This window comes from Camelus ferus, chromosome 16, assembly GCF_009834535.1.
Source record: "Camelus ferus isolate YT-003-E chromosome 16, BCGSAC_Cfer_1.0, whole genome shotgun sequence".
Classification (NCBI taxonomy): domain Eukaryota; kingdom Metazoa; phylum Chordata; class Mammalia; order Artiodactyla; family Camelidae; genus Camelus; species Camelus ferus.
In genome coordinates, this window is record NC_045711.1 from 39,710,269 (window position 1) to 39,737,680 (window position 27,412).

General features: G+C 51.7%; 1 protein-coding gene and 1 long non-coding RNA gene across 2 annotated transcripts; both read left to right on the forward strand.

The window, feature by feature from the left end:
* The first annotated feature begins 1,309 nt into the window (after positions 1-1,309).
* Positions 1,310-15,465, forward strand: TRARG1 (trafficking regulator of GLUT4 (SLC2A4) 1). The gene is made up of 3 exons (XM_006184970.3): positions 1,310-2,034; positions 11,112-11,244; positions 12,735-15,465. The coding sequence occupies exons 1-3, from the start codon at positions 1,648-1,650 to the stop codon at positions 12,746-12,748; spliced, it is 534 nt and encodes a 177-aa protein (XP_006185032.1). The 5' UTR covers positions 1,310-1,647; the 3' UTR covers positions 12,749-15,465.
* Positions 15,466-16,072: 607 nt separating this feature from the next.
* LOC116656795 lies at positions 16,073-18,390 on the forward strand. The gene is made up of 2 exons (XR_004311765.1): positions 16,073-17,122; positions 17,227-18,390. It is a non-coding gene; the product is annotated as an uncharacterized LOC116656795 (long non-coding RNA).
* Positions 18,391-27,412: the final 9,022 nt, after the last annotated feature.

Below are 27,412 nucleotides of genomic sequence, written 5' to 3' on the forward strand. Positions count from 1 at the left end.
ACACTACTTTCAAAACTATTTGCCTCCAGGTGTTCTTTCAGCTCCCCAGGCTCCCCCTTGGCCCCTAGTGCATGGCTCTGCTCAGCCCCCTTTCCTTCCCTCTACAGCCAGCAACTCCGTCTCTGCCACTCACACACCCTCCTCCACCTTGTCACGGCCCCTGCTGGAGGCGGCATTTCTGAAGCCAGCTTGATACACAACCCAAAGCTACTTCTCTTCACTAAAATGGCTCATCTTGCACCAGACCAGCCTCTGGACCTGGACCAGGGGTTGGTGTCTGACGGAGACAGACTTTGAGATGAGCATCTCTCTACTTTCAGGCAGTAGTTTTCTAAACTGTGATATCAAAAGATTTGAACTTCACAAACCCTTTCTCATCTCTAACTTCCCACTCCCATCTTGCCTGACCCTGGGGTTTTATAAACTCTTTCCTACACCCTCCTCCAAACCACACACCCACCCCTTCCCCCACACCCCCTGGTGGTTCCAGGTCACCTTATAACACAATGTAAGGAGAGAGATGGGGGTCAGGGAGAGAGATGCAGAGAATAGAGAAGGTGGCAGAAACGGAGGAGATGTGAGAGAGAAGAAAGAGAAATGGCAAGAATCAGAGGACAGGCAGCCAGAACCAAGGCCCTTCAGAGCCAGCATCTGCCCCAAGTTTCTCCTGAACAGAAAGATCTTTGCTGGCTCTTTAAAAACATCTGAGAAAAGCTCCAGTGTCTGTGATACAGGACCATCACTCCTCCCTAATAGCCCCTCTGCCTCACTCTTTGGCAACCTGCTCAGAAACCCATTCGGAAGGGCAAGGCAGAACTCTCCAGGGGCCAGATTAGTTCTCCCCTCCCTCCTGGAGCTGGGAGACAGGCTCTGGCCTGGATACCTTGGGGGCTGGAAGTCAGGGTCGGGGTGGGAGCAGAAGGTTCAGGGCCCGGCGTTCCCCAAGAGATAGGAGGGGTAGGCTGCTGCTTTTCCAGTGAAAGAGAAGCAGGGGGCTCAGTCTCCCAGGACAGTTGAAGACATACCCATTTTAACCCACTTTGCCTTTCTTCCCCATCCAGAGCCCCCAGCTCAGGGGAGCAAGTCCTGGGGCTGCCATGAAAGCCAGAGGCTGCCCATGTCCCTCTGGGCTGGGCTGGGCTGGGCTGGGGCAGAAGCAGACTGCTGCTGGGCGGTTCTCTGGGGAGAAGGGGATTGAAAAGCATCTCTGAGGAGAATAGGGAGGAAGGGAGGCTGGGTGGTGGACACACACACACACACACACACACACACACAGAGCCTTTCTGACTTAGCCTAAGCCCCACTTGGGAGATGAGCCGTCTTCTGTCTGCTCTTGGAACTGCGCTCTGCTGCTTCCCCGCCCATCTGTGCTGTCAGCAGCTCCGGCAAAGTTTGTCTCCAACTTGAACGGAGCTGAAGACTCCAGCTTCCTGGAGCTCCACAGAGCAGCAGGCAGGCCCAGCCTCTGGACTCAGCTGGCCTGGAGAAGCCAACCCTGCCAGCCCCCAGCTGGTCCCTGCCCTCCTGGGTGACACGTCTGCCCCTGACCTATAGGCCCCTAGGCTGGGCTGAGGAATGGTGCACTGAGGTCCCTCTGGAGCCCCTCGTCCAGGTCTGGAGCTGGACCAGCCCAAGGCCCAGACCAACATGGCCAACCCCGGGCAGCCTCAGTTTGCCCCAGCGCAGGGGCCAGGCATCGCCTCACCCCTGGACCTGCCAGAGATGGAGAAGCTCCTCACCAAGGTCGTGGGCCAGGATGACAAGCCCCTGAAGCTGTCCAAGTCCCTCTCGGGGGCTTTGGACCTGGAGCAGAATGGCCATGGCCTGCCGTTCAAGGTGGTACCCGAGGGGCACCGGGAGCCCTCACTCGCCCTGTCATCCTCCCGGGCCAGCTCGAGGCGGCCGTCCTCCATTGCCACCACCTCCTATGCCCAGGATAGAGAAGTTCCCAAAGATTACCTCATCCTTGCCATCGTCTCCTGCTTCTGCCCTGTCTGGCCCCTCAACCTCATCCCCCTCATCTTTTCCATCATGGTAAGTGCTGCTCTTTGTCCAGGGCAGGGGCTGGTCTGGGGTCGGCAGGCATGTTCCCCTGCCAGGCGCCAGGCGCCCTGCCTAGGGTGTGGAGAAAAGAGCTGGGGGCTGGGGAGACGACCCCCTTTCTCAGCCGGCCTATGACTCTCCCTTGGAGAAGGGTCCAGGGGCCAGGAGAGCTTCTGTTTGCTGTCCTCCTTCATCTCTGCTCCTGGACGTCACAATCACAGCTTGACCTTGTATACATACCTGCTGGGAAGGGGATTCTAGAGAGCCACCTGGAGCTATGTTCTGCACTGCAGAAAGACAGCCAAGTGGGGGGAGCTTGCCTTTGTGGGAGTCGGGGGCATGGTCCCAAGGAGTCATTTCTGAGTGGGGCTGTGACTCAGCACAGGTTGCAGCCAGCATGGGGTCCCAGGGCCCCGTGTTCTCAGGAGGGAGCCAGGCACTGCCCCACCCACTCCAGGGGCCACCTGGGCGTTCTAACAGCCTCTGCCAGCTCTGGTTTCCAAGAGCCGGCAGTGGCTTCCCTGCTGTGCACCGAGGGCCCTGGGGCCTGGCTCCCCCAGGGCTGCTCCTCTGGAGGGAACTCCTCACTGGGGCCCTTGGGCCTCGCCTTTGCACTGATTTCAGCATCTGTGTTCAGGGTAGGGGAGGTCTGAGCCATGGGTGGAGAACACGTGTGTCAGAGGGCATGGCTGGTCCTACCAGGGAGGGGCATGTGGGCTCGTCTCTGCTTCTTCCACACTTGTGCTGTAGGGTTCTGAGTAAATTGTCTTAGATCATCCCCAAACCAAGTCATCTGGATAGAACTACTTACAGAGGATCCATAATAAATGTTGGTAGATGTTGGCAAGTGACTTTTGAGGTCCAGGAAGGAGAGAGCGAGAGAGGGAGAGAGAGAGTGCAAACCTGGCAAGGAATGAATTTCAGAATGAGGTTAGGAGAAGGGGATGGTAATTGCCAGCCCCAGGCTGGGAAGGGCCGGAGGACTGAGTGGAGAGACCCTGTCTGCTTCCCTCTGGAGTGACTCCATGGCTGAGTCACCCATCTTCGAGCCCCCAGGTCCTGTGGCCATCCCTGCTGCCTGTCTGGCCTCTGAGACAAACACTTATTTCCTCATACATCTCCACCCATTTCACTGGGGCCCAGTCTCCAGCCAGGGGAGCCTTCCCTGACCCCCATCAAATCCAGCTAAGTAGGGATAAGTAGGGGACACTGGCAGTGTTCCCGAGTCCGAGGGGTTTGGTGTGGGCACAAGAGCCAGGGCTGGGCAGGGCCATTGAACAACTAACTTCCTGGGCTGCTCGCCGCACTTGGGGGCAGCTCAGGGCAGAGCCAGGCCTCAGGGTGCAGCCAGTGGTTCCCGGCAGGGCCCACCTCTTGGTTACAGGGAGAAGCCCCAGGAGGGGAGACAGGCTTTGGGGAGGGAAACCACACAGGGGCCCAGGAGAAAACGGTTGCTAGAATCTCCTGGCGGGGGTAGCAGGGTGTGAGCTGGGTAGGAGCTGCTTTTGTCAAAGGAAACTTGGGCCCCAGGCTGTGAGACCACCGAACCTACCCCCAGTGTATTTCTACATCCTTCTCAGGTTTTTTTTGTTGTTGTTTTTACATTTCAAATATATCTTACTACTTTTCATCTCAGAAAGAATATGAAGCCTGCATGCAATGCTAATGGTCTTTGACATTTACATAGCATATGACACAGGAGTGCAATGCAGCCATCTCAGATTCTTGAGTCACCGGGCTTGGGGCAGGGAATACGGTGCTAAACCAGATGCTGTCACCAATTCCCATGAGCCTCCTGTCCAGTGGGGAGAAACTTGTAAACAAATCCTTACAACACATTGCAAGAAGCGCCCACGCTAGACAAAACCACAAAGTATTGTATGGCTTCAGGCAAGTCACTCAAACCTCTCTTCTCATTATTCCCATCTGCAAAATGGGTGTGAGCATAACACCTCAATTGCAGAGTTGTGTGAGGATGAAATGAGACAAACCACACAAAGTACTAAAGAACAACACAGCGCATAGTAGGTGCTGTTTCATGGTAGTTGTAATTGGGTGAGTGTCTCTCTGGTAGGGGATGGGAAGCCATCACAAGTTTGTTGGGGTTTTTTAGAGCTTTGAGATATAATTCACATATACAGTTCATCCATCTAAAGTGTACAACTCAACGATTTTTTAGTATAGTCACAGATAAGTGCAACCAGAGCCACATTCAATTTTAGATTACGTTCCTCACCTCCAAAAGATACCCCATACCTTTCCTCTATCACACACCCCCATCTTTCCCAGACCTAAGCAACCGCTGATCTTCTTTGTGTCTCCACAGACTTGCCTCTTGTGAACATTTCATACACAGACACACCTCGTTTTATTGCGCTTTCCTTTACTGTGCTTCGCAGACGCTGCGTTTCTTACACATTGAAGGTTTGTGGCAACCCTGCATTGAGCAAGTCTACCAGCGCCTTTTTTTTCCAACAGCACTTGCTCACTTAGTGTCTCTGTGTCATATTTTGTTAATTCTCGAAATATTTCAAACTTTTTTGTTCTCATATTTGTTACAGTGATCGGTGATCTTTGATGTTACTATTGCAAAAAGATCACATGACCCACTGAGCAATGACGGTTAGCGTTTTTTAGCAATAAACTATTTTAAAATTAAGGTATGTAAATTATTTTTCAGATACAGTACTATTGCACACTTAATAGACTACAGGAACGTGTAAACATAACTTTAATATGCACTGGGAAACCAAAACATTTGTGTGACTCGCTTTGTTGTGATAGTCATGTTATCGAGGGGGTCTGGAACTGAACCCGCAACGTCTCCGAAACTGTGAATGGACTCATACAATATGTGGTCCTTTGGGACGTGCTTCTTTCACTTGGCAGCATGTGTTCAAGCATCACCCATGCTGTAGCAAATACATCTTAGGGTTTGGAGCCAGAGAGGGATGTGGTCAGACTAACATTTTGGTGGATTAGTCAGGTACAGGGTGAGAGGAGGGAGTAAAGGGGACCCTCTGAGCCTGACATTTGGGAGAGGGGACCTTTGCAGGAATGCAGGTGACAGATGAAGAGGCGTGGAGCAGGGCAGAGGGGGTTTCTGGAAACCTAAAAGTTAGTAACATAGATCATTCATTCATTCAGAAGACCATTCACTTGAATGGCAAGTTGCTTGTTTGCAGGGAACCAAGTGGTAGAGGATGACTAGGCTCCTCATGAACGAACCAGGCACCACACTAGGCATTTGGGAAGGAGAGGATAAGACATGGGCTGTGTGGCACGGCAGAAGGATGTGAGACTGTGGTGGGGGAGGGAGGTGGGCAGAGGACCTGCTCTACAAATTTAAGTTTTATCCTAGTGGCCCTGAGGAGTCCATGAAAAATTTTAAGCAGAGGCACGATGCAGTCAATTCGTATTTTAAAGCCAACACCCAACTGCATTGTGGGAAATGAGCTCGAGCAGGCAGGACTGGGAGCAGGGAGACCCCCTTGGAGGCTTCTGAGATGGTCCAGGCTGGATGCTGAAGGCCTGGACTAAGCAGTGGGCTTAGAAAGGAGGGCACTGATGAGAGTGGTAAGGAAGATGGACCTCTGATTGCTCTCCACGACTCATTACCCAACCAAAAAGCAGTGGAGTCGTCTTAGAGAGAGCTCTGGGGACTACGGCATTTAAGCATAAAGGGGAAGTGGACAGAAAAGGGTTTTGAAAAGAATATTCCAAGAGGTGGGAAGAAAACTAGAAAAGTGGGAGAGACATCCAGGGTCAAGTGAATTTGAAGGAGAGAGTCATCAAATGAGGAGGAGAGATCAGGTTCAGTGAGGATGGGAGGGTCCACTGGCTTGGCCACTGATAGACTCCTGGTGAGCCTGGTGATGGAGAGGTTTAGGCAGATAGGGGAGAGGTGACTGATGAGGCGAGGTCCCTGAAGAGTGGAGTGATGGGATCCAGAAGAAGGACCCCTCCCTGGGAGCCTGGCGGAGGGGCCATGCGGGCAGAAGCAGAGAGAAATCCTCAAAGGAAAGGGAGATGGTTTCATGCTGTCTGGGCTCCGTGCTGCCAGGGACGTGGAGGGCAAAGTCATTTGCTGAGAAATAGTGGCCTGATGTCAGAGGGGAGGAGAGGTGACCAGGGACAGACAGGTCAATGACCCAAAGGCTCTGCTGAGGCTGGAGACTGTGAGTCCGAGTTGTAATCAGGCTGCCCGGTGATGCGGTTTTTCTCTACCGACAGGCATAGGGTGATAGGTGTGACATGAGGGCGACCAAAGGTTGGGGACGGCAGGATTGCCATGATAGCATAACCAGGTGGCACAGAAGATGCTGGCAAGGGTGGCTGAGATGATGCATCGAAGAATCGGGCTGGATTGGGAGGGAGTGAGGCTGAGAAGATGGTGATAGCCTTGGAGGAGAGGAAGAGACCAGAGGTTGGGGCTCAGAGAAGTCAGAGGGCAGGTGCTGTGAGAGTGAGTGGGTAAGAGAGATGTTGAGAGTTGAGATTTCAGAGGAGGAACCAGGTTGGGTGATGGCCAGGGTGGAGTATAGTTGTAGAAATTAATTTCTAAAGGGAATTGTTAGGAGCCAGGGAGAAGAAACCAAGGAAGCCCAGTGTTGAGGGATAATGTTCACTGTGTGCTTACTAAGTGTTAGGCACAGGCCCAAATTCTTCACATACATTATCTCATTTATTCTGGACTATAGCCCTAGGAGGTCCAGGCATTGTTATTATTCTCATTTTATAGGTGAGAAAACAGAAGCACGGAGATATAGTCATTGGGAGCCCAGGATTGGATGCTGAGAGCCAGTGCTCATGTTCCCACCCACTACACTTCCTGCCTTTAGGAATCAGTAGGGAGCAGAGATGGGGAGCGTTACTGGGTGTTCCCACAGCTGTCTCCACTCTTCTGGGAACCAGCCTAGTTCATAGGACTCTCCCATTCCCCAGGGAGGGAGGGGTCAGTTATTCATCTAGGGCTGAAACACTTTGTCCCACACAAACAACAGCAGGCGTGAAGGAGAGACAGAGGGTGGAGAGTAAAGTCTCCACGCTGGTGTCTCTAGGTCCTGGAAATTGACTTCAGAACTCCTCATCTGAAGTCCTCCCCACTGATTACCAAGTGAAGGGTCAAACCCTTGATGCCAGAGTGGAAGGAGACCCACAGCCCTGACAGTCTCGCTAGAGCTCACTGTCTCTGCAGCATGTCCTAAGGGGAGGCTGATAGAGTCTGGCTAATTGTTCCCATTTAACAGATGAGGCAATAGAGGTGTGCAGGACTGTGTCTTGTCCACAGTCACACAAATGATGAGCCACATCAGCTGGATATTGAATCCAGTGTTCTCTTCTTGGCCCCACCCCACATGGGACAAGGACCTTGGGGACAAGGATGGTGTGTCCCTCCCAGGAAAGCAAAACCTTTTGGGCATTTGTGTATGGAGGGCATAATTCCACTTCCTTCCTTCTTTTTCTCCCCCACCTCCAGTTACCTCCTGCCTGCCACCTACTCACTCCATCAGTGGAAAACTAATGGACCAGCAGTGTCCTTCCCACTGTGGCTTTGACAGGGGCCTGCTGGGACCAGGGCTGGGATCGGGGCTCAGGAGCTGTGATCACAGGTGTCTGGACCCAACCCTGATCAGCACCACAGCCTCCTGTGAGCCTCCTCACGGGGCGGCCAGGGCAAGGCTGGCTTCACTACTTTTACTTCTGGGTCAGGCTGAGAAGTCACTGTGCTCCCCAATGTCAGCAAGGTCTCCTGCCAAAGAGGGGCACTGGACCCCAGGCAGCGGACCTTCTGTCCACAATAGCGGTAAAACAAGTATCAGATAGACTTGGGTGTGCATCCCATCTCCAGCCCCGTTAAGTCACATGACCATGTCCTAGTCACTCCACCTCCTTCCTTAGCCTGTTTCCTCATCTGGAAAATATGTGTAATAAAACCGTCTACCTCATAGGGCTGTGGGGAGGGTTAAATGAACTAATGGTGTGCCAGAGCCTGGCACATGGTAAATGCTTAATAAATGGAAGTGGTTGCTATTGTTACTAATGTTAAATGAAAGTGCAATGTCAGAGGAAAGGGTAAACCCAGTGCACAGGAATCTCTGGCTTTTGGCAATTTGGATTTGATGGAGTCTCACCCCTCATTACAAGCCCCAGGGTTGGGGGGCGGCCCTGTCTGTGGTTTTGGTGGAAGGCTCTGAGCAGTCCTGTCTCTGTGGGTTGTTCCTACATCATGTGGGAGCATTGTGGACGTGCAGAGTGGCTTCAGCGCTTCCTTACTTAGGCATTTTTGACAACGTAATTATTTAACTGATGTGTTTTGCAGGCTCACTTTCATTCATTTCTGCATTACCCATTCATTCAGCAAGAGTGCTAAGCCCCGAGCAGGGCCGACGGTCAGCTGGCACGCAGGCATATGGCTTAAGATATTGATGTACTTCTGAATCAGCTGGTAAACGGCTACTGTCTCAAGCCCCTAAGCTTTTCCAATCCTTCCCACCCACCACTGCAGTGGCCCTGACTCCTCCCCCGGGACCTCCCGCCAGCCCTCCCCAGTCTCCAGCAGTGGAAGGGTTAACCTGTAGTTAGGACATTTCAGAACCAATTGCATGGTTGCAGAGAGTGATGTGAAGGGGGCACAGAGAAGCACATTCCTTTGTTTGACCCGCCTGGAGATGCTTGATCTCTGCAGCAGGGCTAATGACTGACCCGCCCTGGCACATCTCGTCAGTTCTCCTGAGATCTGCTGGGCCTTGGCCTGAGCCTCATGGGTGGAGGAAGCTCCTGAGAAGTTCTATTGCCACCTTCCTCTGGCTGGTTTCAGCCTCTGGCAGCTCTTTCCAACATCCTCCTCACCCCATCCTCCCCCTTCCCCACATTCAAACTTTTTTCAGTGTCTTTCCTCGCTGATCTATTAGCCTGAATTCGTTTTCTCGTTCAGCATTCCCACAGCCGTTGCAATCACAAATGATCTATTAATTCAGTCATTACAACCATTACTGCAATTAGTATTATTGTGCCTTCAACTTGGGCCATTTTGTATAAGGGGAAGGTGATGCCACTAAGTGGCGATGGGAGATCCGCTGGTAATTTACTCATAAAAAGAACTGAAGGTTTTTTTCCATCCCTGAAATCAAAGGATGGATCTTTCATTTGGTAACTAATGGCGGGTGTCAGGGTGAGGATTCAGAAATGAGTGCCAGCTAGCAGTAGAAAACCTCTCATCTAAAAGTAGGGCACTATTCTTAGAGGCAGCTACTTCTGCTCCACTTTACAGATCAGAAAACTGAGACTTACAGTGTAGTTGTGAGGCTCACACTGGAGAGTGTGTACAAAGTGTCTGACACAACAATGCATCTATAATCATGTCTGCTCCTGGCCATTCCTAGTGCATCTCCTCAATGGTGTCCCTCAGGCTTGAAGGAACACGTATGACTGGACTGCATGCACTGTGGATAAAGAAGAGTGATTGGGTTCAGTGGAGCTGAAAAAAAAAATCTTTCCCTCTGCTATTCCTCCCCACCTCATACCCAAGAAACTATGTGTCTCTTGTGGTTCTGAATCATTACTGCATGGATAACTGTTCCTCTGGAAAGTGGGAGGCAGGACTCATCTCAAACCCTGTTCCCCTCCCCGTGATGCCATGCTTACAGCCCAGAATGAGTCCCTCAATAATGATTCAAGGTAGCCCCAGAATTTCTGAAGCTGAACTTCCTGGAAATCCTGGAAGCCTTCCTGTATGTTGCCCCCTCTCCCTCCCAATGTTGCCTTGATGTTGGTGTCCTGAGATCAGCGACCTGGGCTGGCCATGCAGTGAGCTGGCCATCCATTAGAGCATTTTACCCTCTACCACTCCTAGGAGGCAAGGCCTGTTATTAGGCCATTTTACAGGTGAGGAGCTGGAGCATAGAACTTCATGCAGGCATGGTCAGAGAAGCAACTGGAGAAAGGCCAGATCAAGAAGGGCCCCAGCTCTCACAAAGTGGAACCTGGATTTTGTCCTGTAGACATTGGGGAACCTACAACCTGGTGAGACAAATGGAGGATTTCTTCAAGACAGGAGAGAAAAAGATCCAATCAAGAGGGAGAGGGTGAAAAGACCAAGAAATGACTGGCGTCTCAATGTCCCCAGACAGCAGAGAGAGGCTGAGGTCTGAACTTGAGCTTGCATAGTTCCTGCCACAAAGTAAACATTCAGATAATGCTAGGGATTATGATTATTCCAGTGGAGATGGAGGAATCTTGGTGGGCTTCACAGAGGAGGTGGCACTAGAGCCAGCCCTTGAAGGATGGAGAGGATTTGGACATGTGTGTTGTGGGGGAGCAGGAATGCAAGCAGGAGAAATAGCATGAGCAAAGGCAAGTGGAAGTTGGTGCTCATAGCCTGAGCAGCTCAGATTGGTGGACCCAGAGGTTATGGAAGAGAGAAGTAGAGGGTAAAATCAGAAAATGCAAAGGTAACCTGAGTTTGGACTTCGTTCTGCAGACAGTGGAGGAGGGCGGGTCATGGAAGGTGCTGAACAAACAAGAGAGATTGCCTCAGTCACTATCATCTCACTGAGTTTTTGCATCAGCTCCTGACTGTCCTCTGGTCCCACACTACAGCCAGGCCCTGGGGTCTGCAGGGGCCTGGCTTAACTCTCCCACCAGCTCAGCATGGCTGGGACCCAGTCCACCCTCCCAGGCCCTCTGTCTCCACTGTACCATCCTGCCACAGCCACCCTGCCCATCACTGTCCTGAGACAATGCCACAAATTGCTTGGTAATGCTTCCAATGGTCTCCAGCCAGTAGGGGCAGGCTTGGTTAGGGGGCCCCACAAGAGGTCTGGCCAGTTGAGTCCAGGCCAGCAGTCCCCTGGAGATGGAGCAGGGCGAGCGCTGCACAGAGGAAACCCCGGTGGGGGGAGGGTGCAGGGGTGTGGTGACACCAGCCTCCTGCCTCCCCCCTGAGGGGGCTGCTGGAGTGTGGGCTGCAGTGGGGACCAGGTGTGTTCTGGAGTCTCAGGCAAAGGGTGCCCCAAAGGGCCACTGAGGACAGCCTTCCCGAGGTCTCTGCCACCCTCTCTCTGCAGTCTCGAAGTAGTGTGCAGCAGGGGGACCTGGACGGGGCCCGCAGGCTGGGCCGCCTGGCCCGGATGCTCAGCATCACCTTCATCATCATGGGGATCGTCATCATCATCGTGGCCGTGACTGTCAACTTTGCAGGTGAGGTCCAGCCCCACGCCAGCTTGCTCGGTGTGGGGACTGAGGAAGGGTGTGGCCCAGCCCCCTGGGACAGGGGTGGTGTCGGGGAGAAGGATACGAACATGTAGGGCCATAGCCTTTTCCTAGAAAAGCAACCCAGTTCCCTGCAGGGACCAGCTGAGCGAGGTTGGCTTTCTGACTTGTCTTACGCCTGGAGAGATCACTAGGAAAGGGAGTGGGAAGAGGACGGGCCCAGGAGTCTGAGGCCATGAGCCCCAGCCTCAGCTCTGAAGGTCCTGGGACCGGCATCAATGTCTGCCTGGTGGAGCCTCAGGGTTTTCACGCTGAGAGTGGTAGGAAGAAGCCTCCAGCATGAGGCTTTTGTGAGCATCACCTGAGATAATGCATGTGACTCTGCTTTGTAAACTGGGGGCTTGCTAGACAAGCATGGCCTGCTGAGACAGCCAGAACATCCTGGAAGTAAACCATGCGTGTGATGGAAGTCAGGATGTACACTTCCGTGATCACCCAAACGTGGCCCAGGGAAGTTATCCAAGCAGGGGGACCATTTTCAAAGGTGACACTTAGCTGCTCATGAAGCCCAGGCAGTTTTGTGAGCTCCTGGGCCACGCAGGTCAGTGTTTGTCCATTTCCCTCCCATCACACACTCACACTGGGAGCTTCCAAGCATCTCTACCCCTTTCAGTGATCAACACAAACTGTTTCCCTAAAGACCTTGCCACTCCACGCATGCTCCATGGACCAGGCACAGTGGATACTGACACTGGTAACAGGTCAGAAATGCAGAATCTCAGGCCCCACTCCAGACTCACTGAATCAGAATCTGCTTTTTAATAAGATTCCCAGCCCAACCATTAAAGTTTGGGAGGCACTGGTCTGGAACATAGTGTTTAACTTAGGGCAGAAAGCCTGGGATTCCGCCACGGGGTCATGGGCAACCTTGGTGTCCTAGGAAAGGGAAGAATTCAGGTTTGTAATCAGCCTGCCCAGGTTCAAAACGCAGGTCCACCACTTTATCTGTTGAACGCAAGTACGATCTATAATCTCTGAGTTTGACATGCAGGTGCCCGAGAGGCAGGAACCCATCAGCCCAGGGCAAGAGCCTCAGTATCACCTTCCGATGCTGGAGTCTCTTTGTCCTGCGGCTGCTTGTCACCTTAGCCAGGACTCTGGATGGCAAGTGACAACCACTGACCTCAAACTGGCAAAGGGGATTGTTTCACTTTCACTAGAATATTCAATCATTGATGGCTCTGTCCTCAGGGGTCACAGCCCCACCTCTGAACCAATCGCCGAGGCCCCAGTCCTCTCATGGGCAAGAGTTCAGTTCCACCAAGAGCCCCAAATCAAATCACCCCTGTTACCATTTCTGACTAGGAAACCAAAACCCAAATCCTCAAAACAGGGACTGGAAGACACCATGTTCTGAGCTTTGTTCTGCCATAATTGTTTTGTTTTGTTTTGTTTTGTTTTGTTTTGTTTTTTTACAGTTCAGAAGAAATAAAACTTGGGGGCTGTGGGAGCAGAGGCAGGCCCCGGCCTCGGGAGAGCTCCAACCCGCACGCCCCATGACCACGGAGGACAGGACTGTGACTGCCAAGGCCCCACCTGTCCCCCAGCTCCAAAAGCACCAACTTGGAGGAAACCCTCAAGTCACCCCATTGTCAGTCCACATCTAATGGGAAAAACCAGAGGAAGAAAGGAAGGGAGGAAATGAAACTGACTGTGAAACCAACAAATAACGTGGTTTAGTCTCATGGACATATCCCGGCATTTTAACCTCAGGGTTCTGGCTGGTTTCTCATCCCCACAATTTCCTGGGTTCTACCAAGCAGCATATACTGCCAGAGTGAGAAGAAACCAGCCCCACAAACAAGACTACGGTGGGGAGAGAGGTAGCACCGTCCCTGCATGTCTAATGATCAGGAGCAAACACGGGGGACTTTACCTTTTGTATTTTTCTTGAGGCGGGATGAAAGACTGTGTGCATGTCTTGTGCCCCATGCCTGCTGCGACCCCAGCTGGTGCTCTGAGCTCAGAGGCCAAGCTGCTGCTCCGCACATGCCCTGGAACCCCTCGGACACACAGGATGTGCAGCTGCCCTGGAAGAGGCCACAGCCACACTTAAATCCTCCATTGCAGGGTGGAGGCACCAAGAGGAATGCTGGTGAAGGCAGGAACAGGGACAGCACAACCCATGGACCTCTTCCTAAGCTTTTCAGCCTCAGGAGCATCTCCCAGGATGACCCAGCCTGCCTCTTGCTCCTACCTGGGCTGTAGCCTGGAGCACCAACCAAGAACTCCTGGGGCCTGACCCCACCTCCAGGTCAGCCAGTGAAGGGGAATCCATGCCTGAGCTCTCATCCTGCCATGGCCTCCTTGGAGGACTGGGATACAAACCTGGGGATACAAATCCCAGTGGCCCACCTGGGGAATAAACTCCAATCTCATGCCAAGGGGCTCAGGGCCCCCATGCAAAGTGGCAGAGGGTCCTCATGTAGAATGGCTCAGGTAGGGCATGGGCTCCCAGCCCAGCTGCATCTGATGCTCTGTGCCTCACCCTGTGCCCCTGGCCATCCACATACAGCAAAGGCTTCCCCTGGAGTCGGCTTTAGAACCACTGCTGGTGGGACTTCCCATGGGCTCCCAGGACATTAGGGGTGTCTGTGCCTCCTGCGGGGGCAGGGGCTGAAGAGTTTTTAATGGTTTGTTGTTTATTGGATCTAGAGATTCCAAGACAGAGGGAAGAGCTCAGCTGAAGGGTCCTGACTTTGGGGACCCCAGGTTTGGGAACACACTCACATGTCCCAAATCAGGGGCTGGGCACCATGGCCTCTGTCTCAGGACTTATGGGACACCAGCAAGGAGTTAAGCAAAGCCACTCAGACTTCTCCCTGGTCCTTCTTCCTCCCACATCCCCTGCTGGTTCAGCCCCCATGTCCCTGGACAGGGGTGCTCCAGGCTTTCCCACACTGGGAGAGTTCCAGCCAGGGTTGCAGGTGGTTGGGAGGGCAGGTTCTCACACTGGCCCCAAGTTGGCCAAGGATGTTTCCTCTGCACTATTCAGGACCCTCAGGCCTCCTTTCAGGGCCCCTGTCTCCTCCACCCTCCTCAGAGGCTCCTAGGAGCCTGTTAGGACAGCTGGGAGGGGCAGTGGGTTCTGGGTGCAGCTCTGAGCCTTCTCAAAGGGCCTGTGTGACTGAGGGGAGGGTTCAGGGCCCAGGGACACCAGGCAGATCCCTCTGGGGCTGGCGTTCCTGCATCAGTGCCCCACCTGGGGAATAAACTCCAATCTCTCCCTGCCCTAAAGCAAAGGCCAGCTGGATTTGCTTTATGGGAACTTTGAGGCCAAAATAAAGACGCATCTGTTTGTTGGGGGAGGGAGCGGATGAGCCCAGAGTCTTTGTGTCACTTTCAAAGTCGAGCCAGGCCAGGGGAGTCGTGAGGTCTATGAATCTGACATTCACAGGCCCCAGCTCTGGTTATGAGTCAGCTGTCCCCTGGCAGGCTCCAGGGGTCCCTGGCTTCAGCACCCCAGGGAGGAAAGAGCAGTGAAGCAGACTATCTAGGCCTGGTCTCACGGGGAAACGATGGCAGAGGTGGGACTGCGGCCTCTGTGTGCACTGGGACCATCACACACACCCAGACCTGCCCCACCCTTGGTAGTCACTCCCGCGCCATAAGCCCCATGCCCACGCGCGTGCGCACGCACACACTCGTTCATACTCCAAACCCAGAAGAGTGGAGACAGAGAGAAGCCACGGCAGACAGTGGCAGGAGCAGGCACAGCCGGAACACCCTTTCAACCAGGCAAGAAAAACTTGAGAATTTTCTAGTTGTACCAGGGACGAAGCTCAGAGGCCTCCCAGGTGTGTGGAAGAAGCAGAGGCCGCAAGGGACTGGCCCTTCAGGCAGAGAGGAGCCCAGGGCTGGAGGACGGGAGACCCTTTAGAAATAAGACTGGGAGGGAGGGTCCCTGCTGCCCCCACCCACAGGCAGCCTGACACCCCAGACCTCGCTGAAGACGAAGGAACGGCAGCCCCGCTGTCCCAGCTCTGCTGGCTGCATGAACACGGCGGTCCCCTGGCTCGGGGTCTCCCCACATCCCATAGGGAACAGCAAGCACTACCACCCCCTCAGCTGCCGGCCCCAACTCACCAGTCCTCTCCTCTGTATTTCTCAGCATGGAAAGAAATAAAGCTGACGGTCCGTGCTCACTTAGGGCCTGTGTGTTTGTGCTGCTGGTGGGGTGGGGGGGTCAAGGGGTTCCAAACAACTTGGGGAGGCACTGGGGAGCCTGGCCATGCCAGGGCTCCAAGGCCAGCATGCGGCCTTCCCCTGGGCAAGTCGTCGGTCCTCTCTCGGCCTCAGTTTCTCTGGTGAGCAATGCTGGTCCTGCCTTCCCTTGGTGGTTCCTTCTGCCTGTGAACAAAGACCTCAGGCATTGAAGAGGGCATGGAGTAAATCACACGGCCACCTGACAGGGTTGCTAGTGTTACCCCAGGGTTCAGATTGGTAAATCGAGGCTCAGACAATTGTCCCAGGTCACACCATGCCTGGCCCGCAGAAGGTACAGAAGAAATGTTGGTGAACGGACCATAGCCCTAGGTCTGACCCCCAAGTTGGCTTCTTGCTGCCACGTTTCGCTGCTTGGATGGGAAAGCCCTGTGGAAGGGAAGTGAGAGTTTGAGTGCATGTGTGTGTGTGGAGGGGGAAGGGTGGGAGGAGAGATCATTTCCAAGGCTGCAGGATGAGGCAGGCGGGGTTGCTTGACTGTGGAAGGTGGCAGTAGAGTGGGGAGGTGGGTGTGGGCAGAACATGAGGCTGGGCAGCCGGCGGGAAGGGAAGGAACTGCCATGTGGCCAGGATGAGGCGCCCACACCGAGGGCAAGAGTCTGGGGTGGGGCAGGGAAGGAGGGAGAGTCACAGGGCTTGAGAGGCAGCCCAGCAGAGTGGATTAGGGTGTGGAGGTGGGGCCAGGCTGCCTGGGTTCAAATCCTGCCCAGCCACTTCTTGGCTGCATCTCTTTGGGGAAATTCCTTCCAAACAGACGAGGAGCCAGGGGAGCCTTCTCATCTGCCAGCACTGGGCTCCATGTTTTGCATAAATTATCTCATTTAAACCTCACATCACCTCTGTGAGGTGTGTCTTCCTATTTTCCTAAGAAGCAAACGAAGCTGAGAGAGGCCCAGGCACTTGCCCAAGGCCACACAGTCAGGAACCCATGAAGCAGGGCAGTCCTTCTGGAAGCTTTGGTGACAGGAGCCTCTTCCCCCACCTGAAAAAGTCTGAGAGCCATTCCAAGGGAGTTGGCCACTTCAGCATCCTTTCCCTGTGCTGCCTGGCACATGATGGTCACTTTTCTCTAGCTTTTTGTTTCACTGCTGCATTGTGATCTTTCCAGAGGCATTTTAAGCACGACCTGGGGGTCCAAATTAAGACAAAATGCCACTAGTGTAATGTTGCCAATTTAATAACACTCAGGTAAATGGACACATTCTACACACGGGCACGGCCAGGAATGGTCACATCACTGTACCGCCCGGCTGGGTGGTCTGAAAGTTTTTGGGCATCATTTGTCAGACACAACCCAATTTTAGAAATATTGAAACTGGGGAAAGGGGGACATGCGACTGAGATTCAGCAAAGGAAAAGCTGGAGCTTCTGAAATGCAGAAGGCCTCAAATGACATGAGCTGTGCCCCGGAACCAGGGGCCTAGCCTCTCTGAACCTGGGCTCCCCACCTGTGAGCAGGGTGGTGGTCTGCTCTGCATACCCACAGGGCTGTCAGGGGCCCAGCAGCACGTCTTGGTGAACCAGGAGGACTAGATACACCTGGGGGACACGAATAGCCATTTCCCAGGGCACGGCCGGGAAGGTACCCCAGAATCTGGGAGGCGTTGGGCACCCCAGGCTGACCCTTGAGACTTTGCTCCCCTCCATCCCAGCCCTACCTGACTCCTCCCTCTCACTTACCCACAGAAGACCCCACCATGTGCCCAGGCCTCAAACCTTCACTCCTTGGCTGTGTCACCTTGGGCGGCCCAGCCTCGCTGGGCCTCAGTCTCTCAGGTAAAGGGGTGGCTGGGCTGGAGCGGGTTCCCAGTGGTGGCAGCACACTGGAGTCACCTGGGAGCTTGTGCCATGCTGGCGCCTGACTGCCGCTCTTAGAGAGTCGGGTTTAAGTGGTGTTAGGTGTGGCCCGAGCAGCTGGACTTTTTAAAGCTTTCCAGGTGATCCCAATGGTCATCTGAGGTTGGGAGACACTGGGCTAGACTCTAGAGCTTTCCTGCTCGGTGTTAATGGCATCACCTGGAGCTGTAAGAAACGCAGACACTTGGGCCACACACTGACCGGGGACACCTGCCCTTTGACAAGATCCCAGGTGGTTCATATGCTCTTTGAAGTTGGGGACGCTCTGGGATGGATGCTGGAAACCGAGTGAAGCGGGCCAGCTTGGCTGCAGTCTCCCCTTCTCCTGTACCTTCTCCAAGGGCTCTTTTATCGCCCCTTTAAAAATAATAATTGTTTTCCTTTGTTTCTTACAACAAGAGTCTGTTGACTCAAACGAGGAAAATCGAAGCAATACTGAGACGCAAAGAGGACACAGAGAGAAACCCCCAGATGAGTTGGGGGTCCCACAGCAGAAAAGGTCTGCACCCCACTTCCCAGAGTGTGAAACTGAGTCCCCCTAAAACCGAGCTCTCTTACCAAGTTTATGATTAATCTCTTCACCCCAAACTTTATTCCCTTTCCCGTCCCCTCTGACCTCAATCCGATGCTCACTGAACACTCAGCAGCTGGAGTCAGATGACTCAGACTGCGGGCGTGGATGACAATGGCATGGGCTCAAACCGCTATTAGGATGGATAGCATCACTAACGTGCAAACTCAGGTTGTTTCTCCAGGGCAAGATGAGCTCACGGACCCCCAAGCCAGGGACCATCTGGCCAGAGAATCTTCATCCAGAGACACCCTGACGCCCGAAACTACTGTTAAGAAATGTCACAAGACAATGACTAATCCCAGCCAGTTTCTTCCGCTTCAAAAAAAAGCTCCTACCTCAAAGACCAAGTTGGAGTGATCTGAGGCTTCTCTCCCACTCCCTTGCTTGGCACCAGCAATAAATCTTGACTTTGCTGCAAACTCCCATTGGCAGAGTTCGGCTTTCTGTGCTATGGGTACCTGAGCCCTTTGCTAGGTTATTTGCCTGTGAGGCTGCAGCTTTGGAGGAGACGTGGCCTCTGAGTGTGTGTGTGTGCGTGCACGCTTGGTGAGTGTGGCCCCAAAGTATAATTCCCTAGGAAGCCAGGACATTATCCCCTCCCCAAGCCTGTCACCCCCACCCCTGCCCCCATCCTGTGCACCTGCTGGAAGCTGCATGGGGCTGGAGGAGGCAGCAGGTGTCTTAAAGCTGGAAGCTTCCACTCACAACCAAAATTAACACCCTGGTTCTCCTGGGTCTCCGTCCTTCAGACCCTGGGCCCTGGAGGATGAGTCAGGATGAGATCTTGAGAAGCTGGGATGTCTCTGGCACTCCTGTTCTTCAGCAGAAATTTCTATTCCCAGGGTTGGCCCATATGGTTCCTTTGTACTGATGGCCAAATGGGCCCCTCCAGGCCGAGGAGGTAAGGAAATTGTAAAAGGGCTCCCCTTCCTGGCTATGTTTGTAGCCTCTTTCTAGCCTGGAGCCCTGAGGACAGCTGGATTTCAGAGGCCTGGGCACAGTGGCACAGCCTGCCCACACCGCTCCTTTGTGACTGGGCTGCAAAGAGTCCCTCCCCGGAGCCGGAGAAGGGTTGGGGGAGAGCTGGTCAGCTAGAGGCTGGGCCCTGCCAGGGTTTCTGCCTCCTGCATTATTGATCTGCTGCCTGGTCGTGGACATGAATCATTCAACAGGGGAGGAAGCATGTGGATGGCAAACCCGAAGCATCCTGGCTCTGCCCCACCTTGAGTTCAGGGTTTACTCCGCTTTGCTTAATGGACTTGCAGGGAAGCCCTGCAGATTCTCAAGTTTCTCCTCCTGCCCGCAGGGCAGGCCCAAAAAGGCCTCGCAGATTTGGGGTTGCAACGAACCCAGCTTAAGGGGGCTAGAGCTGCCCGCAGCCCCGGGGAGCAGAGTGGGCATCCTGGCCACGCTCTGGTCACCTGGGAGTCATGGGGCCAAAGCCCTTTAACCTGTCTGATTAGGGGCATGGTGTCCTGTGTGAGACGGCCCTGACATTGTCCTGATCCGCAGCACCTGCTTAGTAACATCGCTGTGGATGCCATTTGTCACAAATGGTGGATTTTTTCATTGTTGCCAAGGTCTTGGTGAAGGGCTGAGGGCACCAGCTGGGAGCTGGGAGTGGGGTTAGCCTGCGTGGCGCAGGGCGCAGGCAGAGCCGCAGGGATGTGCGGCCTCTGCAGGCGGTGCAGGCGAGTGGGGCTGGCGGTGCGGGGTGCGAGGTGGTGCTGGTGGGGGAGGAAAGAATGACACAAAATCCCTCCAGCGATGTTCCCTCTCTGACCGAACTTTTCCGAACCAGTCTCAGGGGCTTCAGAGCCACCAGGGAAATGCCGTGGGACTGCAGGTGCTGAAGCCCATCTGTCCCCTGATGCTGGGGCTCTCGGGCTAAGTTCTGTTCGATGGTTCCATTGAACACGTGTTTATTAAGGGTGATGTGCAGTGTACAGCCTCAGACCAGACCCAGGTGTGCAAGAAATGTTTACTTCTTTTCTTTATAACCCAATTTACTCTCTCCTTTGTCCCCATTCTGCCTGGTGGCAGGAACATAAGCCTAGGCAGTTCAGAGGTCCTTCCCCTTCCCCGGGGATTACAGCAGGCAGACGCGTCCAGGACACAGGTGGCAACAATCTGGTCCTTGAGGTCATCTCGAGACAACCTCATTCTGTCACCTCAGTCCCTGCAGATGGCTGCCGAGTCAACTTTCAGTATGCCTGAAATATTTACGGTCCAGCCTCTTACAGAAAAAGGTTGCCAATCCCTGATTTAGAGGATTTGTCAAGAAGTTCTGCTTATGATTTCTCCACCCTAGGCCACAAGAAAGAGTGTCAAGTCTGACAGTATATCACAGATCCTCTTTCAAAGCAAGAAAAAGCAACTGTGTACCCTTCAGCAATTGCTGCTGAAAACTAACTGCAAATAGCAATAATGATAATAATGCTGGTTTTCATGTTGGTCATTTTCACTCTTTGCAGGCCATATGGTCTCTGTTGCAACTACTTAACTCTGCTGTTGTAGCACAAAGGAGCCATAGACCACACAAAAATGAGTACGGCTGTGTTCCAATAAAACTTTATTTACAAAAACGGGGTGGACAGGAATTGGCCCATAGGCCATAGTTTGCAAACCCTGCTCTAAACCCACTCAATAGATTAGTTTCTCTGGCAGGAACAGGCTAGATTTTCACTAACCCCCTTTTCCCTTTAATCTTATATACTTTACAGTTTTCCTTCATGTTAGATGTAGTCTAACATCTTTCTTGTAGATGTGACTGGTTTTGGCCAACTGAATGTGAGTGGATGAGGTAGGTTTCATTTCCAAGCCTGGCCCTTAAAAACCTCCCCCAGAGGGCAGCTGGATGTTAACTCCCAGGGTGATCTTGGAAGTAGTAGAATTTGAAGTAGAAATGCTCTCAGCCTGGGCCCCTGGATCACTAGCCGAGCCACCTTCCTCCCCAATCCCAAGCTACTGATTGGATTTATGTGTGTTATGCCACCTAAGACTTTAGGATTTATCTGGAACTAATTCAATTTCCTTCCTTTTTTCTACTCATTTTACAGATGAGAAAATTAGATGAGCTAATTTAGGATGGGAAATATCAAGGTATTGGCTAAGTAATTTAGGAAGTATCAGGTTAGAGTCCATTTGTTGAACAGATGTTTATTGGCCTACTACGTGCCAGACATGGTGCAGATCCTATGGTGAACAAAACCAGCTGGGTCCCTGCCCTCAAGGATTTTATAGCCTGGTGTCTAGACAGATTAAACAAATGAATATGTAATTATAACCCATGACAGGTGGTAGGACTGTCCATGAGAGTGTGTGATGGAGGGAGATAATGGAATCTGGGAAGCTCTCCCTGAAGAAATGACATTTATGCTGAGTCCCGAAGGAGTTGTCCAAGGGTGGAAGGGGTGAAGGTGTTGAGGCAGAGCCAGGCCAATGGCCGGCATGGGCCAAGGTCCAGGAGGGGCTGTGCTGGGCTCATCACACAGCGATATCGGGAAGGCCAGATAGTGCACCTCGCTCCTGCCCCACTGGTGATTAATCCCTTATCACAGTCAGATTAATGACCATCCTGAGGTTGATTGATTGCTCATTTCCTATGATAAATACCATTTAAAAAGAAGGAAGGAAAAGTCAGATCATCTAAACCGGAAACAAACACAGACTAATTCAGTCCAATCCAAAAGCTCTTACTGCAGACTCCCAAGTGCCAGGCCATGGGGTGGGAATCAGGGGAGAGGAGGTAGGAAATGCAGATCCCTGTATCAAGGAGCTCTAGGGCTTCCAGGAAAGTGTGGGTGGCCAGCCATCTGCTGGAGTCACAGGGAGACCACCCAACAGGGAGACAAAGAGGCAGGTAGGGTGACCTGCCTCAACCCTGTGGTCAGGAAAGGGGTCTTTACAGAAAAGGGTTCTGTCGTCAAACAGATCAGGAAAACACTGAGTTAAACACAGCTAAATACAGTGGCTCAACTCTGAGACTTTGCTGAGCCTCTAATACACCAACGTGCAACACGAATCTGCAAGCAAGAGGCATGGTATTTCCTAAATTTAATGCACCACTAAGCCCTTCCTTTGAGGTGCATTTTCTTGGAAGCCTATTTTCGATTTGCTGAGCCATGCTTTTCCTTATGTTATTAAAGGCTGCATAATAGGTACAGATCATCATTTATGTATTTACCTATCTTTTCTCCCATTGCTGGGCATTTGGGTGTTCCATTTTTTCTGTCTCCAATTTTTTTTTTCCTGCCTGTAATTTAAAAACATGGCTTAAGCACTTGGGGAGCAAATTCTGAAGGTGCTCCAGCAGTTCTTGCTACCAGGGCCTCACTGAGTTTTGCTGCTCTCAGGAACCAGGGAGAAGAGCCCCACCCAGGGCTGACTAGTCGCCACGGCAACCACAGGGTCAGGAGGAGGGAAGATGCTGGCAGGTGGGACCACACAAGGAAGCCCCCAGGATCCGGTGGCTGGGAACCTGCAGCCCTGAGGCTGCCCAGACCTGACTGTTGGGGGACCCCTGGGAATGATGGACCTCTAAACTGCTTTTGTTTGCTCCATGGCTCCTGGCAGCACCAAGCTATTAGCTGGAAGCCTCCTCCCTAGGAATTTGCCCGCTGCAGCCAAGTGGGAGACAGAGGTCAGGGACTGGGAAAGTGGGTGGCTGGGGTAGGTTAGCACACATTCCTGCCTTCTGATTGGATGGAGAATTTTCTTCTACACATTTCTTGATTTGGTTTGAATTCTAGGATCCTCAAGAAAGTTTCAACAAGGATCCCCTTGTACACAGTTGCCTGTCAAGGGAAGAGGTTTCTGGAGGAGAGGAGCTGTGGCTGTCTTGGGATACTTCCAGGCATGCAGCGGGCAGGAGGTTTGTGGCACAAGGATCAGTGTCTCAGAGGCCTTGGTCTGCTGGTGCAACGCTCGCCTGATTCTCAGACAGGGCCCTCTGATGCAGTAAACAAACCTCTTTCCCAAGAACTTTCTGTGCTTCCCAGACCATGCAACAGTCATTCCTTAAACTCTTTTTAAAAACAAAACCTATACAAGTCATAGACACCACACTGATAGCAGCTGTCACCACGGGGCCGGGGCGTGGCACTGGGCAGGTGATCAAGGCAGCCTCCAGTCTTTTTTTCCACATACCTCGTATCCTCAGAATCTTACAGCATTTATATCTGTATTACTTGGACAATTTATAATTTAATTAAAAAATAGGGATGGATAGGGGAGGGAAAAATTTCCCCATAATCCATTAGCTGAAGCAATCGATGTGAATATCTGAGCATACTTCTTCCAGGCTTTTAAAAAGGAATTTGTTTTTAATATAGGACAAGTCTCTTTACAATAAAAGGGCTCATCTACATACTCTTTGCATTGTAGTGGGACTTCGCAGTGCTTTTAAGTAACAGGCCCCTCCTGTTCCCTCAAGCCTGTCTCCTCCTGGGCCAGCCTCACCACCACAAAACAGGGCACCACGTGGGCAGGCTGGAGGGGCGTTGTCAGAGGGGCTGGAAGCCCATGGAAGCTCTCTCCCTCCTCGGACTGACTAGGTGAGTCTCCAGGAAAGCTCCGTCCATCACAGGACCTCCCCAGGGTTCACTTTCTGACCTTTGCTTTGCAGTCAGTGCTTGCTCTTGGCTGTCACCCTAGAACCAGATGCTCTGTCTGGCTCTGGTCTGGAGTCTCCTCTCAGCTCTGGCCCCGGTCCCCTTGCTGGAACCCTGCCCTCTCATTACTCTAGCGGGAGGCGGATGCTCTGGCACCTCCTCCTTCCCCTACTGAAGTTGGAGCTCCTTTCCTATTTGCTAACCTTTCTGAGGGCCCATGGCTGGAGCACGCTGTCCATGTAAGGGACAACTTGGGTGTTGGGAAATCTACTGGAATGGGATGACACCTGGATGGAAGAATGGGCCCATGTGATTTTTCCCTTTCACTCCTTAAACCAAACCTCACTGGCCTCCCCAACCCCATCTGTAGGGAAGCTGAGGGAGGTCCCAGGCCAGGTTCCCTCTGGCCAGGTGGCTGGGAGGGACATTTGAGCGTCTCAGGGCATTTCCCTGGGGAGGGGGACACGCAGTTCCAGGCGCCCTCCTAGGGGAACCCAGCGCGATGAACTCATGTTTTGATCACGGCCCACAGGAGCTGCTCTCAAGCTGGATGAACAGGCAGGAGGTAAACAGGCCCCGAGGAGACGGACTCCTCCCTGTGCTGCCGGCTGCATGGTAAACGCAGCCTAGCAAAGAAGGATAGAAAGCGGCGGGGCAGAGGGAAAAATCTCTCACCAGCCACCTTCCCTGACTTTTCTGCCATCTGGATGACTTCCCCTGGAGTGTGGAGTGGTTTTCCCTTCCTTAATTTCATTCTGATTATGGAATTAATACTTCATTACGGCAAACCTGGAAAAAGCAAAAAAATGTAACAAACAAAAGTGTCCCCACATTCTGTTCCCCAGACACGTCGTCCACATTAAGCAGACTTATTTTTGGCAGCATTTGCAGCCAGCTGAACTCATCTTGTTGATATCTTTGCTTGTTCACTGTCTCTCTTTTTTTTTTAAGTGTTTGCTGTTGGGTTTTTGTTTGGTTGGTTGTATGCACACAGTGAATACAAGTTGAGTTGTACAGAAGCCCAAGAAGGAGTCCGTCTCAAGCCTGCCTTGTACACAGTGAGGGTCCTGGGCCCAGGAAAGTGCTGGGCACACGACTGTCTGATGAATGAATGAATCCTGAGCGATGTGTATGTTTTCCCTCAGTTGTGATGACCCAATTCACGCTATTTTGTAAGCTGATCTCTTTATGTTCTTCATGCCAGTCGGGGTGGCGTGGGGGCTGGGGAGGTGTGGGTCTGGACCCAGGCCTAAGCACAGAGAAGGTGATCTAATGACGCTGATGTCAGAGTCCCATATCTGCCCCATGCGGGGACTACATCTCACGACCCTTTGGGGTTGTTTGTACATAAGTCTGAGAGCTTAATTGAACCTACTCAAGGTCTCAGAGCTGGCCAGCAGTGGAGTTAGACTTGGAACTGCAGATATAATAATAAAAGTTTCATCTTTTAGAAAAAAACCCATCAAATCAGAAATACAGGTGACATACTAAAAAGGCTTTTAATTAAAAAGAAGCTCTGAAGCACATCTCCGGGACCCAGGTGTCCTTTTCAGCTGGAGACTGTTCTGTCAACAGCCTTGGCGTCTCTGCTGATAAGAAAATGTGTTTTACAAGATTGAACTCAACAAAGAGATTTGGTTAGTTCTCGCAGGAATTTAAACTGGGTGAACCTGGTCTCTTTCAGTGCAGGAAGATAGATTCTCTTGGTGTTAGATTGGTTTAATGTATGAGTTTGCCTCCATCCATCTGAGATGTAAAGCTCTCTGTTGGTAAAAACATATTTTAGATAATGGTGAAAAAATGTCGTTAAGGCATTTCTCCACATCCTCACCGACACTTTTTTTTCTTTCCTTTACTTTTTTTGTAATAACCATCCTCATGGGTGTGAGGGGTAAGCCCACAGTTTTATCTCCTGCTCAGTGTCCCCAATAACAGGGAGGATGTAAAATGACAGGGGATCTGTTCATAGGGACAGTGATCAGACAGACATCAGGCTCTGCCAGTAAAAGGCACTGAAATATTAACGAGACCTAAATAAGTGGGGGGAAATACCAAGTACTTGGACTGGAAGTTTCAATATTGTAAAGATGTTAGTTCTCTTCCAATTGATCTATATATTCAATGCCATCTCAGTCAAAGTCCAGCAGGCGTTTTATGGAGGCTGACAAAGCGATTCTGAAATTTACATAAAAATGCAAAGGACCAAGAATAGCCAAGACAATCCCAGGGAAAAGAACATATCTGCAGGACTTAGACCATGAGACACTATAAAATTCAGTAATTGAGACAAAGTGGTATTAATTCAGGATAGAAAAACAGGTCAATGGAAAAGAATGAAGGATCTACACGTATGTAGTTACTTGATTTATAACATAGTTGACACAGGGGTGCGGTGAGGAAAGGACAGCCTTTTCAGCTAATGTGTTGGATCAACTGCGTGTCCACATGGAAAAATGAATCCTGACCTCTACCTCACAGCATACACAGAAATCAACTGCAGAATAATTATAGTTCTAAAGAGGAAAAGTAAAACAATTCAGGTCCTAGAAGAAAATACTGGAGAGTGTATTCCTGGCCTTGGGGGTAGGTAAAGGTTTCTTACCAGGATACAAAAAACATGGAAAAAAATGATAAATTGGATTCCATTAAAATTAAGAACTTCTATTCACCAAAACCTTCATGAAGAAAGTGCAAAGACAAGCCATAGAATGAGAGGGTCGATTTGCAATATATTTATCCAATAAGGGCAAATTTAATTTGAAAAGGATAATTCAGTTAATACAAAAACTTGTGCAAAAACTTGAGGGACTCTACAAAGGATTTTTTTGTTTGTTTGTTTTTTTGGGGGGTGGTAATTAGGTTTATTTATTTACTTATTTTTAGAGGAGGTACTTACTGGGGATAGAACCCAGGACCTTGCTGCATGCTAAGCATGCACTCTACCCCTTGAGCTATACCCTCCCCCTACAAAGGATAGCTTAATAGTGACTGAGCATAGACAAATGCTTAACCTGATTAGTCATGAGGGAGTGCAGATTCAACCACGAGGTGTTGGTGAGGATGTGGAGGAATTGGAACATTCATACATTGCTGGTGGGAACGGAAATAGGTACAAACACTTTAGAAAGCGGTTTGATGGTATATCCCAAGACTGAGTATATACACAACCCATGCTCAAGAATTTGCAATAATTGCAAGCTTAAAATAAAAATTATCCACCTACAATAGAACATCTCAATAGAATGGCTGTTCAAACAATGGAATACTCTGGAGCGCTGGTCCTCAGACGTCAGCGAGCATCAGAATCACCTGCAGGGCTTGTTAAACCACTGATTGCTGGGCTCCGCCTGCCTGTCCCCTCGCACCACACAGATCATGGCTCACATTTCTTCCCCTTAGCAGCCCTTATCATGGCCGAAGATGGCTGCCAGCCCCTCCTGAATGTATCAGCAAAAGAGGAGACTAAGGAGGCATAAGAGGCCTGGTTTCTGACCATTAGTGCAAACACACAAGTCTCTCTTCTCTTAGGTCAGCCCTGCACCCCTGACTTTGTTGGTACACTTGCGAGCATGACGTCACATCACTCTTACAACATACTTGGAGCATAGTTATGACATAATTATGGCAGCCATCTTTATCTCCATTTTATAGAGAAGGATTGCTCATTAGCTGGATTAATTGCAAGGCCAAGCTGCTAGGCCAAAGTAGAAATGAGATTCAAACCCACATCTTCTGACTCTGGGTTTAACCCTCCCTCCTCCAAAGCTGGCTGCATCCCATAAGCCCAGCCATGCTCCTCCCTCTTCTCCATCCATTCAGGTCCCACCAA